Source organism: Aethalodelphis obliquidens, unplaced genomic scaffold (genome assembly GCF_003676395.1).
Source record: "Aethalodelphis obliquidens isolate GAN/ISIS:26980383/991018 unplaced genomic scaffold, ASM367639v1 scaffold2, whole genome shotgun sequence".
NCBI lineage: Eukaryota > Metazoa > Chordata > Mammalia > Artiodactyla > Delphinidae > Aethalodelphis > Aethalodelphis obliquidens.
Genome location: NW_020837946.1, coordinates 85,938,093 through 85,953,236, shown reverse-complemented (window position 1 = coordinate 85,953,236; position 15,144 = coordinate 85,938,093). Strand labels below are relative to the sequence as shown.

The following is a 15,144-nucleotide window of genomic DNA, read 5'->3' as shown; positions in this document are numbered from 1 at the left end:
GTAATATAACTTGGAGAGAACAAATAGCAATAGTGTTGAAACTTAGAGCCGATAACAAAGAAAACTTTCAAAAATGACTCTGTTGAAATTTAATCCTACGGATTCTCTACCCTTTGGAGTATGTAATGTATGAAATCATCCATGGAATTCAAGTAAATTCGGAATCTGTTTGGAGAAGACAGTCAAATAAAATGAACCATTGTGTATAGTGTCTGCAGAGCACAAAAAGCCTTTGACTGCATGGAATTAAGAGCAGTGTTGGGAGCTCTGAGTAAGAAAGTAATTAAAGAAATATATATTGGTATCATGAAATGCATCCTTTTTAATATTTATGATCCTAACAAATAAAGTCAATTCATTTTTGTCATTGTTGTTGTTGTTAGAGTCTGAACAGGGCTACCTCTCCTCAGATGCCTAGACAAAAAAACCTAGAAGCCTGGAGAGAAGCATAATGTCAGTAACATCATTTTATAAGATGGCATTACACATGGAGTTATGATGATGGGGAGATGTTTTATGTTATGCCGTTATAAATTAAAAATGCACAAAGCAATGACACATTTGTTATACTTTCCATCTGTGGCGCTTGCTTCACAAATTTCAGTTGTACCTATTTATTATGTTATTATTTACATTCTGATGAAATCTGAGGAAAAATAAAAATAAGACATACTCATTCCTGACTCAGTTCCTGTATTGGATATAGTAGAAGGCTGCTTCACCACCTTCAAAGAGAGTAACGAAAGATATTTCATATTAGCCTGTGACATTATTTGCATGCCTTGGGCTTCTTAAGTGATTTCCAAAGAAATATGCACAGCATGAAGTCCATAGAAAGCAAGCTAACATGGCATGCCAAAATATCCCAGTGGATTTAAGAAATAAAAGCTTCTATGAATAAGGTTTTAGTATCTTAGAGAATTTCTGCTTATTTTCTTGGTTCCTCCCTCTTTCCTACTGCAAGGGGGCCACACAAAACTGGATTTGGTAGACCAGGTGGCAAAAGTGCCCATTCTCTGCATAGGTCAAACCATCTCCTCTTACAGTAAAGTAACCATTTTCAAATGTAAGCATCCTAATAGCTTCCTGGAGATTACTGTGATACATTGTAAGGAATACATCTCTTTGGTTTTGGAATATGAAGTTTCATATTTAAAACCACTGTCCTCCTTCTTTGATAGATACCATGGCCATAGAGAGTTGATTTGGCTTGTGTTGAGTTTTCCTGAGAACTTTTTAAATGTTCCCTAGAGTGAGTAAGAAAATAGCAATCATGATTTTATTCTTTGTCTGGGAGCCATGCTAGAGAGTATCCTGCATGTTTATAGATCAAGTAATTAGAAATAGTTAGGTTGATCTTGAATAGGCAAGCAATTATTCAACTTATTCCACCTTCAAACTCTTTCTCAGAATCTAGATAATTATTTTTATTTAATTTGAATTACCTAAACAGCTCTTTCTGTTGTCTATAATATTTCATAAGTGTGGCATAGCCCATGTGTTGAGAAAATGTCTAGATATGATCTAGGAACATGACATCTTTCTCTGCACAGAATCTTTGGACATCGTATTCGTTTTCTAGGGCTGCCATAACAAAGTGTCACAGACTAGGGGGGATGGGGGTGTGGGGGATTAAACAACAGAAATGTATTTCCTTTCTGTTCCAGAGGCTAGAAGACCAGGATCAAGGTGTTGGCAAGGTTGCTTTCTTCTGAGGCCCCTCTCCTTAGCTTATGGATGCATGTCTTCTTCCTATGTCTTCACATGGTCTTCGTTCTGTGCATGTCTGTGTCCCAATCTCCTCTTCTTATAAAGACACCAGTCATACTGGAATAAGGCCATCCATATCATCTCATTTTACCTTAATTACCTCTTTAAAGGCTCTATCTCCAAATACAGTGACATGGTGGGGTACAGGGGGTTGAGACTACAAATCATTCACGGGGGTGGGGGACACAATTCAGCCCATAAGAAACATAAAGCACATTTGGGGGGTGAATTTGTCCCTGCTTTTCATTAAGGTCAAAAGAGTATTATTCTAGGGGACAGAAATAAGATGTAAAATGTCTAGAACCTAACTTATTTTCACCTGAGTAGTATTTCTGAGCACCTGGTAAAGCCCTCTCCTTTGAGGAATATAAAGCAGCCTCAACAGCTGTAGCTTTGAAAGGCACAAAATACAGTTCCTGGTATGTAGTCTCCATTCAATCTATATTTGCTTAATAAAAACTAAGTGAACAAACAGATTAACTGGTCAACCAGCCTAGTTTTCAAAGATATTGTCCTCACTGAAGTCTCATGTTGTACCCAAGGTGTTATAGGAGGGGCTTTAGCGAGTGCAGCGTGGAAAGAAGATGGTTTTGGCACAGGGTTTATATCACCGTGTTTGAGAATTTGGAACCTCTCTAATCCACTAGAAATCAGATTGAACTGTCACTTTAAGGAGGCAACACAACAGGAAAGGTCAAGCTAGTCAAATGATTCAACCAACTTCCTTTTGATCCACTCCTTTAAATGCTAAACTCAAAATCAGCTATATCCTTATAGATAAACAGTATGTTTTATCCACTTTTATATCTACCAGTTTGATTTTCTGGACAAACATATTATTATTTTTCAGATCAATAGTCTCTCTGGCATCTCTTTCATTCATGATGTGACTTTCATGTACCCAGCAGGGCTTTCAGATAAGGTTTCTAAGTGGTCATCTGCACTGGAAGCAGATACCACATCCTTTTATGAGAGTTTCATGATGTAATAGGTTCTTGTCACTATATTAATGAAATCAGAGCTATTTTCTCCATATCCTGTGAAAGTTGGGCTGTCTTTTCCTCTTTATTTTTTTATTGCAACAGTAAAAGAAAAGTTAGTAAAGGGCTTTAAAAACTACAAGGTAAAAATGTACTTGTTTTTCAATACACAAAGAAGTGCCTCTTTATTCTTATATAACTATTCTATTCTGGATAGTCCAAGTTTATCTTCAGCTGCATTTCAACCAATACTAGGTTAACACAGTGAGTTTAGTTAAAGTCGGTCTTGATATTGCAACTTCTGGTTACACCAGTCTATAGAGCAATACATAATACAAGAGGAAAGTGGTGATTAAGCTATTAGTGATATTTAAATGTGCCTTTTTCCATGGAAATTACCATGACCTACTGTGGCTATCAAAAGGTCCATCCTTCAGTTCTCCTTTTTAAGAAAGATTATTCCTAATAGCTATTGTCAAAATTTTTAAATTTTAAATATAATAGTTTTTAGCTGGATATAGGTAAGTTTTTATTTAAAAAATAAAATACACAAAAGTCCCTTCAAGGAAGGACATTTCAAGATGCACTTGAATGCTTGGATACAATATTTAAATATATTTTTTGTGATATCATAAAAGTCACATAGTGACTTTGGATTCTGGAGGTTAACCTATCTTCAATTCTGTTTAAATGCTTTAAGCAAAAAGCCATGACCAAAATGAATTTACGGTAGCCTAAGTAGAGGGCCAGGAGAAACCAGCACAGATTATCAGCATGATAATTTTGAGATATCTTGATTCAACCAGACTTCTTACCAGTATTGAACTCCAGCATGTAAAGTTTTTGTTGAGTTCATATGACAGATTACATCACACTGAGGTAAATCCTCTAAAACAACCAGAATGGTTTATGATGTTTGCTCAGTATTTCCATTGCTTTAATCCCTAATGTATTTTGCCTATTTGGGCTTTATTCACTTTCCTTATCATAGTGGTGTCTTGGATATATATATATATATATTTACTCTCCAAATGTTTTTCAGACACATTTTCTCATTTGATACCAACAACTATCCTTCTGAATATCTTCATTTCACAAATAAATAAATAGATATACAATGAATTAGTGGTAAATCCAGACCTGGTGTTTTGTATAATCTCTTTCTCACCCTATCATATTTCCTCTTCACTCCATCACCACGTAACAATTTGCTACATCTTCTGTCCCATTCCTAATGCAGTTTCTTTTTATTGCCAATTCGCTTTATATCTGTTTATATAAGAATCTGTTCCTTCTATAAATCAGTAATTATGAAAAATCAGAGTAAGTTTACAGGTAAAAGCATAGCCTCAAGTAAGATATTTAGGGATAAAATATAAAAATCACTATCTTTGAAGTAATAGTCAATCTACTACCACTGGCAATTGCTATTTATTTGCCTTTATCCTTTCAGCTTCTTCCAGCCAAGATTAGTCAGACCATAGTGGTTTTGAGGGGAGGCTTACATCCTGGGTTTATTACTTGTCATCCATGGAAAAGTTATTTAATCTACCCATGCCTCATTTTTCCTATCTGTAAAATACGTGATGATAACAATAGCATGTACCTCATTGTCTTACTGAAAAAAATTATATTAGATAATAAATGGAAAGTGCATAGCATAGTCCCTAGTATGGTGTAAGCACTGAATAACTGTTGGTTATTCTTCCTGTTGCAAAGCTTCCTGAAATATAGTCATATGAATTTTGAATTTTGTTCTGTAAAAGGTTTTTATTCTGTCAATAATAATTACCAACTCTTAGGTTCATATTAAAGAAATCTCAGTATTCACATATCTAGTTTTCTATTTCTCTGCCCACCTAAGGTAAACTTCATAAATCGATATTTATTGAGTAACTTTTATAGACTCTTACAGGCTCCACTGTTGTGGTTCTCACCTGGGGATAACTTTTCACTGCCAGGAGATATTTGGCAATATCTGGAGATATTTTTCATCAGCAGCCCTGGGAAGTGCTACTGGCATCCAGTGGGCTGAGGCCGGGGATGCTACTAAATATCCTAGAATGTACAGGACAGACCCTATAACAAGGCAGTACTCAGCCCCAAATGTCAACAGTGCTTCACTATTGAGAAATCCTGCTCTATTGAAAAGAGGGGAAGCGGAAGACATCATCACTGCCAACAGATTAGTTAGAAAATGCCTATCAGGTAATACAAATGTGTTCATAATGATACCCGTTAACGTGGAGACAGGTATCACTTCATCTTCATTTCATCTTCAGAACTGATTGGATTCATGAGAAGGTGTGCAAATATGGACACAACTGCATGTTTAAATAAGTCACAGTGGCCTTGAAAAATATGCCTTAAAGGCCTCTGGTTTACAAGGAATCTTAACCTTGGTTGTTCACAAAAAATCTTAATATAAAAATTAGGTATTATATACAAAAAGACTCTTTCCAACCACTTGCCATATTATTTATTGAAGCTACTTGTTGAGGGACTACAAATTATCTTTTTAAAGTGAAGACTACATAGTAGGAATGCTAGTTTAAGTAACACAAGTTGATATGTTATATGGTATTTTGAGTGGATATAATCAAATGGTATTTATTGACTGGTAAATTATCTTTTTATGTCTATTAAAATATTTCATTTTCACAGTCAATTGAATTAACTGATGTTTACTGGCATCTGCCTTTGGTTAAGCAATTATTTGTTCTTATTGTTTTCTTGCTCAAGATAAAATCATTGTCTTTTTTTACCTGCTGAACACTTTCATTTGACGATCTTAAACCTATGCACCAAAATGACAATTTGTATTGGACTTTTGTGATAAATTTTTGGTAGAGATAGTTGTGTGTGTGAACATGTGTGTGTGTTGTGTGTGTGTATGTGTTTATTTAGGTTTCCACTTAAAGTTCAGTGCCAAAGCTACTGTACTTATACATTTTCTAAATGTGCTTTAAGCAATAAGTTGTACAACATTTTTAGAACATGTGTTAAGCTATTTCTCTAAGAATGAAGCTCTTAACAAAACATAAGCACTCTGCATGAGATCTTCGCAGCGAAGTGCTTAAAAGATAAAGTAAGAATTGGTACCATGGGAAGAACACCAGCTGTAGAACGCACAGGTCCATTATGAGAAGTATGGTAGTGGGTAGGGAGAAAATGATTTAATCAGGAGTAAAACCAATTTTATTATAAGGGCACGCAGGGGGTGTGGCACCATAGTGAGAGGGACATTTCAAAATATCTGACAGATTTCAACAACGTGAAAAACCCGTTCTTTAAAGTGACAGTAAACCCCATCAGGTCTCTCTTTTTGATGCTATTGTTAACAGTTGACTGTTTAAAGCTGGCCTGCTAAGATGCTGTCGTCCTATTTCAATAGTGTGTAGCCAAATAAAAGACTAATTGTTGAAATACAATCAATCAAAAATGATTGCAGGGCAGAAAGAAGGTCTCCTCTGCTGATTTTGTTGTGGATCAAATTATTGTGTTATGACCGAGGTAGGAATGAAGGCTGAAAGGGGAGAAGAAAATAGCCCGTCTGAAATAAACAGATTCACCTTCATTCCTTCTCTTTGCAAACAGCCAATTGAGCAGGAACATAACTTACTAGCCCTGGGAGTAATAGTCCATTTAGAAAAAAAGATCTGATAAAGATTTCGGCTAATATTTTTAAAAGGACATGAAGACTATTAGCAGAACAGCCCATGCAGAGATCCCCTATAGTGACAATTCTCAGCTTTTCTTACATTTTTGGTGTCAGTTCTCCTCTGCATTCATAAAACTGACACAAGCAAGCATCTGAATGTGAGCTTCGGACGTCGGTAAGGAAACACAATTCTAGTTGACCAAATACCTATTAAGTTCTTGCCAGGATACTCTGCTTTCCCATTAACCCCCAGGTTGTCCAGAATGATTAGCTTTAGTTTTCATTAAGCCCAGAATCCAAAATCTCTTCTGTGTTGTACGTTCAGAAAGACAAACGCTGTGGATCAGCAGCAATGCTTTTATGCCTGCTTCCTTTTAGTTGTATGCAAAGATGTGACTTTCAGACCCTATTACATCCACTTTTTGGGTGAGAATGATTCCAGACTTTCATACTGAAGACGAAAAGGAAGGAAATAATTGCCCAGCGTCTCTTTATTTCTTCTAAGAACTTTATTGTGGCCTTTATTTTCTTTAATATTTAAATGTCTCAACTCACTCAAGCTTCCCAAGCAAACATTTCCGTTATTTCTAAGAGGAGTTGATAAGCACTTGTGGGTTGTCTTTAGTGTGTTATCATTTTTGACAGCTTTGCATAGCCTACGTAGGCCAACAGGGGTCTGTCTAATATTGTTGCTGGGCACATTTTCCTTGCTGAGATGAAAACTAAAAAAAGATATTTTTGAAGCAGGAAGAAGGAATTAATATCCTTTCTCACTCACTATTCTATTCCTTGCTGACTTTATATTCAGTGAAAAAAGGAAAAAAGTGTTACCCATTATTCCCTTGTACATAGCAAGACTAACACATGTAAAGCAATAACTCATTTTCTATTGCCATGTTTAGCATATGTCTCCTGTTGGCTCAGCAAGGCCTTTAGGCCGGTCCCTTGAGCCGGCCATCATTGGCAACTCTTAGCCCCTCGGCCTCAAAACCAAATAGCTTTGAATCATGTTGAGCTGTGATGCTAATTTTCATACTGATGCATTATGGGAATAAATGTATCTGACATACTGTGTCAATGGCACTGTCTCTTTGTGTCTCTTGTTTTTTGTTAGCTGCACTCCTACAGATGGTATTCCATTGAAAATGTTCCCGTCCTACGGAAAAAAGGAAAAAAAAAAAAAAAAAACCATGCACAGCACCAAACCTCTAGGTGCAGAAGGCTGTTAACGGTTGCTGATGATAGTAGGCAAACATTAACATAATAATTAGTGTCTTGTAATTGTTTCATTAAAACCAGTTGTTCCATTTCTCCTCGTGTTTTCCCAGAAGAGAAGCTGAATTTGGACGACAGCCAGTGGGAGGACATCCACGTTGTCACTGGAGCACTGAAGATGTTTTTCCGGGAGCTGCCTGAGCCGCTCTTCCCTTACAGCTTCTTTGAGCGGTTTGTGGAGGCGATCAGTAAGTACCTTACAGACAGGAGCGGTTGGTGCAATAACCTGGCAGTGTGGAATTACTATTAAGTAAATAATAAGAATGGTGATAATAGCAATCATGGTGATGATAATATCCCCAATGCTCCACAGCTTTCATTTTAGTTTTGGTGTTTTTGATGGCTTATTCTTATTTCTGCAATATTATCTAAGTGTTTTGAAAAATTAAGAAAAAAAGAAGAAGGCATCCTGTTTAGGGTGGCCAGTTTTCAACTAAGCCTCCTCAAATGAAAATGGCTTCTCATGCAATCTGCTTTACAGGGGCCACCTTCTGCCTCCCTAGCCCCTACCTTTATACTTTCAGAATCACCGTGAGTTTAATTGAGTTCAAGGAGATTTTGAAAAAGAACCGAAGTGAATTAACTATTACATTTCATTAAAGAGGTGTTAAATCATCAGCTGAGGCATCACCTTCTCAAGGCTTGCTCACCCTACACCCACCAACACTAGTAAAGAGTTGGCTACAATTTGCTTACAAACAGTGTGAATATTAAATTAAGTAATGGAAAGTTTCTTCTGTTAAGCTGGTGGCCTTATGGGAGGTTGAGTTGTATCACTCACTAGCCAATAGTCGTTGTATACTCCCTGAAACTTCCTTTCTATTATTTTCTCATTCATAACACACGCACACGCGCGTGCGCACACACACGTAAAAACGAATGAATGAATGAATGAAAATCTTTCCAAATGCAAGGAAACTTCTGCTATTGATTCTCGGAGCAGCAATGATTAGTACATCTCTAAATTTAACGTCTTAGGGTGTACTTACTATGATTGTGACAGCTTGGAAAAAGGTTCCTGGCAAGCAAGCTGATTCAAGGAGGAAAAAGAAAGAAGAAAGAAAGGTAAAATTTAAAAGCTTGCAAGCCTGGCAGGAGCTTAATTAAAGTCCAAATGAGAATAATCTCCAAGAAAAAAAAGTGCTCTACTTAGGAGGTCTGATCTTGGATGGCTGTGTGTACAGTGTTCGCATTAGGGGGAGTGGGATATGGGCAGCCTGTTGGAAACAGCCCCTCAATATGCCCTTTTATTCTGTTTTTCATTTCACAAAAGTCTTCACGCTTGTTTAAAGCTCTGGCAAAATGATATCAAGAGGAATAAAGCAGAGCTTATTCTCCCAAGGTCTTTCTCTTGCTGCCTGCTCACAATTTCAGATGTTGTTGTTGTTGAATAGAGTAGCAGTGCTTTAAATATGGGTTTTGAAGTGAGGCTGGAGCTCATATCCCCTGTCAGAGTTTTTATGTCATGAGCCCTCTGCTTCTCAAGAACAGTATTTTATAGTTCCCAGGCTCTCTTCACTTCTTTTTAAAAGGAGGAATAAAGAAAAAATAAACAAGCATGAATTTCCCTAACAGTTTATTCTGATATTCCATCTTGGAACACTCAAGCACGGAAGATCACTCATAATGCGAAGACAGTGTTCTGGTAAGACACTGGGGGCTTTTGCATTTGGGTACATATTTCTGATTATGTATATTTAGAGAATTCATACAAATTTCACATTGTGGTCGCCATACTTTTAAGTGAGAATTGTCTCATTTGGAAATATACTTGTGCATGTGCTGATTTGAGGGCTATGATGTAGGATACCCATCGTTTAAGCTTCCTTTAGTTAACCTGATTCTGAAGATATTAGGCAAGCCATTCCCTTAGTCTAAGAGATGTGGGAAGCAGGCCGTCAAACCCATGAGAGGTTGTGTCCTTTGAATTTCCATAAAGAGGAGGACCATCTCTGGTCTATCCTAGACTTGACTCCAAACTGGACAGAATTTCAGAATTATTGGCATGGTTAGAACTTAACAAAGCAGAATTGAGGTAGGCAGCATGCTGTTGTGACTGATGGCTATTGAGAGGATTTTTTCCAACACCTATCACATAGGCTATGGAGAAAATGAATGAGAGAGTGCTTTAGAAAGTCCTTTAAAGATGTAAGATACTGAACAAATGCTAACAGTGTTTCTCCAGATGAGCTTTGTTTGAGAAAGTAATCTAGAAGCAAAGAGACGGGAGTTTTTCCTTCATTGCTCAAGGCAAGGAGAATCACCCTCAGCAGGCTTGCCTTACCTAACTTATGTAGTATGTAGTATTTTTAATATGTCAAATGGAGGGACTAACCAAGAGGCTGATATGGCTGAGAAATATGATGTTGGAAAGGGACATATGTTTGCTAATCCATGCATTTTTGACATAACCTTGACATTAGTTCTTGAATTCTCAACTCAGCTTGAGGTTGTAGTTCATGTTTAAATATCCTTAAGCAATGGCAGAATGGCCACATAGTTCTTTGGAAATGGCAAAACCACACCAGAGGAGGCACTTTTACTCCACGGTGCACTAACTGAGTAAAAAAGTTTTTCCAAAATATAAGGACATCCATATCCAGTCCCAGAGAAGTGCTGGGCTTTATCATAGCTCTCGCTGCCTCTTGTAAAATCTATACCACGAGAAGCTCAACAGACCTGCCCATGAATTCTTCGCTCTTTATGAAAAGGAACCAGCCAGGTGAGGTCTTTCTGCAGGGGAGATGTCCATATAGGCTGGCTCTAGGCTTCTTTGACCATCTTCATCCATCACTTCTTTGCTCTGTACCTGTGGAAGGTTGACCCTAGCCAGCTGTATCGCAGAGGTGCTCTTGAGGGCTGGCTTCCTGCTGCTACAGTCAGTGGAAGTCTCTGGTGATAGATGGCAGAGGGAGAGGGAAGGAAAAGACCAACCAGTTTTTTTAGTTTATCCTCCACCCCCTACCCCTTGCCCACCCCTGCCTCAGATAGCTTCTCTACCTGAGGATCCATGATGTCCTCCATGTCTTCAGCCCATTCTGGTTCCATCTTCCATCTGGTGATGTGGACCCTCCTCCCTTTGTCCCTCCAGCCTGGTAGTGGCTTCCTGCAGTGGCTGGTTTCTTGGTGACTTCAGGCTTCCTTATTTGGCTCTCAGCTTCTTCATCACATGGGTAACCAGTTCCCTGCATCAAAATCATTCCCTCTGTTGGTGTAAATGCTTGAAGTGATGTCTGGTCTCTGGTTAGCCACTAGCAAAACTCCATGCCAGTCACTGTCATGGTTCATGTAGCTATAACGTTATTTTCCTTTACTGTCTCACTACCCCCAAGCCCAGTTTGTGAAGGCTTAAGATTTCTATTTGGCCCCAAATTGAGAGATCTTCTGTTACCCTTTCATGACAGAGTGAAAAGGTGAATAGACCAAAAGGAATTTTACATCCAACTGGAATGCTTTGCTTCTGAAGAAGAAATGTTTTTTCGTGTACAAGCAATTAATGATCATTTGTGCTATTTGAAATACTGTTAATTTTTATTATATGTTTGAAAGTCATCATTACATATTCCAAGAAGAGTGAACAGAAGGCATTTACTTTTTTAAGTAGTTTCTTTTTGGACCAAAAACAAGCATTAATATGATAAGAACCAACAATTGCCATAGTGATTTCCTGTCTGATAACACCCATTGGGGTAACAAAAACACTAGCGATTGTTTCATATTTCAGAATCCAAGTACTGCAGCTATTGATCTGAAATTCTATACTTGAGGTCAATGCAACTGGGTCACCTGCAGGTTATTTCATGGGGATTTAACCCACTGACTGCAAGGACTTAATTCCCTGGAAATGACTTGTGTTGAAGGCATTATTAATACTGTAAATGTGAACTCAGTACAAAAGCATGACTTTAGAGTTTTATGATAGGTGATGCAATCTTGTGGCTAAAAGCCTGCAGGGGGTCTGGACATTTCCAGTACATCTAAATCCTATGAAATGTACGAAGTTTTTCCTCTATTCCCATCTCTTTTGTTCTGGTACCGCTACCGATCCAAAGAAAAGAGACAACAAACAGTGTCTTTTCTATTTTACTATCTGCATTTTTCCAAAATTCCTGGGAAAGGGAAAGAGAGGAGGAAAACTTGTTGACACTTTTTATAATTATCTAATTTATTTCTGAAAATAACACAGGAGACACAGAAGAAATGGAAAAATCATGTGGAAAGTAATTTCTAGCTCATAAAGTTACTATGAGAATAATACAACATAACATTTCCTTTATATTAGGTGCTCAATAAATGATTTGAAAGAAATTCATTTTTCAGAGGAAAAAAGTAAGTCACAAAATATTTCCTAAGTTCATATGGCTCAGAAGATTAGGTTTAGCATTAAGCTGCAGACTCTAAAACATAAATACTTTCCATCATCCTACATTGCATTTCTGGGACTGTTTATCTAAAAGAAATCTTGCTGGAAGAATAACTAACAACTAAACTAGCTGTTGCCAAATATCTGTCTGTTACATCATCCTATATAAAACCTATATATCCCATATCATTCTATATAAGATCGTGTCATTTCTGTCTTTTTTTTTAACCAAGGTTAGAATGAAATGATCAGAAATTTTAGTATTGGAGTTCTAGGTTAGAAATAAGTTAAAACTTTCCAAGAGTGAGCTATGTTTCAGTATTTACTATTAGATATTAAAAGCATCAGTGCTTTAAATATTGCCCTCTTTGAGTACATTTTAACCCTCCACTGTGTTATTTTTGTAACCAATTTTTCACCTATCCCCTTTTGAAATTCATTTAGATATATACAATGTTACTTTCCTATTTCATATGAGTACCTGTTTCAAGCTGAAGTGTTATTAATGTTCCTTTATACAGTTATTCACTTTTATCAAATTACAACATGCACCAAACCAGATTCTACAGAGGAGTTTATGATGGAAAGTGATGGATTGGGCCCTATCACTTCACATCCCCAGGCCTATTCATGAGAGGAAACCTCCTTCAGCTATTTCAGTTTTCATCTCTTGTAGTCGTTACTGTCATAACTCTGGATAATATCTCTACTTCTTGACTTATCTACTATAGATAATACCTAATATGAAATATTAACTTATTCTACTTCACTTCCTCCAGCATTTGATAGTCATATTATTATATGTAGATGTTGAATAATACACATAAACCTCTGTTTCTGGTTTCATTGAGCATTCTACAGTAACTCCTAACTTTCCTTTGTAAGGTAAATATATTTTCCTTTCTACTCTTTCCTTTACCTCTCTTCCTTTCTTTCACAATCTCTGGTTATTAACTCCTTTAAATTTTAATAGTCCGACCAATTAGAAAACTAATAAACAGCGTTGATATTTGCATTATTATGAGTTTGTAAGTCTTGTTCATTACCTGTCCAAGAGGTTTCACAAAGATTCCTTCTTTAGAATTCACTGTCACAATCCCTACACTTGTCAAAGAGTATTCCTCACCAGGTCCAATAGAATCTATTTTATTACACTCCAAAAATTGCTTAAACTCTTGGCCACATTTGGTTCCCTTTATAGTTGGATCGTGCTTTTCTTGTGCAGATTTTTTATTTATTTTTTTCCTGGCGTCTGTAATTGCTTTTCTTTTTCTTTGCTTTTTTTCTTTTATAATGTCCTTACTCATTTCTGACACTATTGCGCAGAGTCCCGATTTACCAGGATGGCTTCTTTCTAGAGGCTTCTGCCATTCTAATTCATATTGGAGTGGTGCTTCCAGGGCTGCTTCAGGGTGTTCAGATTTCTTTGTGTTTTCTGAATTAGAGGCACTGTTTCCTATAGGACATGTGTATTAGTTTCCTATTGCTGCCGTAACAAATTACCTCGAACTCAGTGGCCTAAAATAACAGTGATTTATTACCACATATTTCTATAGACAGAAGTCCGAAGCTTAGTCTCACTGAGCTAAAATCAGAGTGCCGGAAGGACGATATTCTGGAGGCTCTGCAGGAGAATCCACTTCCTTGCTTTTTCTAGCTTCTAGAGGTTGCCTGCATGCCTTAGCCAGTGGTCCCCTTCCACCTCCTTCACAGGCAGCAGTCACATGACATCACATCACTCTGACCTCTTCTGTAGTCAGTCTCCCTCTGACTTTCTCCTCAGTCCATTTTCCAGTTTTGAGGACCTTTGTGATTACATTGGGCACCCCCTGGATCACCCAGGATACTTCCCCATCTCAAGGTCCTTAATTTAATCATATCTACAAAATCTCTTCTGCCATGTAAAGTAACATATTCACAGGCTCTAGGAAGTAAAGTATGGACATCTTTATGGAGCCTTTTTTTTTTTTTCCTACACCTTCTCTACACCCATGTCACAGATGTGCTTCATCCATCAATTTTCATCTTCCTGTCTCAAATCTAAAGAATCATCAGAGTTGAGATAACAGTGAAACCATAGGTTGATTAGTAGATGAGCGGAAAATAAAGAGAAATGACCTTGTGAATTTCCTTACAAGATGTTTTATCTATTATTTGTGCGGGATAGGCTTAGAGATTTGTGTCAGGCCTGGGCCAAAGCTCATTTATTCAAGGACTGTCTGATAATTTCACCTTGGTCACCTTCACCTCAGCTCTGTGCTGCTCTTGCTAGAGCATGATTTAGGGTTTGTTGATTTGTTGTATTCTAAATTTCCAAAGTTGCCTTTTGTGTATAAAAATAATTACTTTTCCTTCCACCCCTGAGCAGGGCCCCATCATGGGAATGCAATCAATGCTAACTCCAAGATCAAAACAACCTTATGGGTCCAATAGCAGTCCCCTTATCCTCGTTTTCAGTTACTCTTAAATAATATTATATATATAATGTTTATTATATATCATGTTTATTATGCATCATATTGTTATATATCGTGTTTATTTAATATATGTGCATATACATATATATATGTATTTATGTATATAACACTTGGAGATGAGGCAAGCCAGCAACAAACTGAGACAGTAAAGATGCTTCATACAAGTCTTCAATTTAAAGGTTGTAGTCACACACTCATTTGAAGACAATATTTATGCCTAGTTTTGCTACACACTGATCAGTTAAGCAGTAAAACAAATTGTGAGAAATGGTATCCATAAGGTTGACTAAGCATCTTTAAAATCAAGGCACTGAAGGTAGAGCATACCCCATGCCTAGTCCTTAAATATAACTCATCCTACTATACATCTGTCAGTCACACCATCCTCATATAAAAATGATCTAGGGCTTCCCTGGTGGTGTAGTGGTTGAGAGTCCGCCTGCCGATGCAGGGGACACGGGTTCATGCCCCGGTCCGGGAAAATCCCACATGCCGCAGAGCGGCTGGGCCCGTGAGCCACGGCCACTGAGCCTGCGCATCTAGATCCTGTGCTCTGCAACGGGAGAGGCCACAACAGTGAGAGGCCCACATACCGCAAAAAAAAAAATCTAAATTAAA

The 15,144-nt window shown here is 37.5% G+C and overlaps 1 protein-coding gene across 3 annotated transcripts in view; it reads left to right on the top strand.

Annotated features, from left to right (window-relative positions):
- The window catches only part of ARHGAP15 (Rho GTPase activating protein 15), a 622,754-nt gene that overhangs the window by 488,308 nt on the left and 119,302 nt on the right, over positions 1 to 15,144 (top strand). For all 3 annotated transcript variants that reach the window (XM_027131893.1, XM_027131900.1, XM_027131911.1), the window contains one exon: positions 7,740 to 7,874. In XM_027131893.1, coding sequence (XP_026987694.1) covers positions 7,740 to 7,874 — 135 coding nt within the window. The remainder of the gene's footprint in view (positions 1 to 7,739; positions 7,875 to 15,144) is intronic.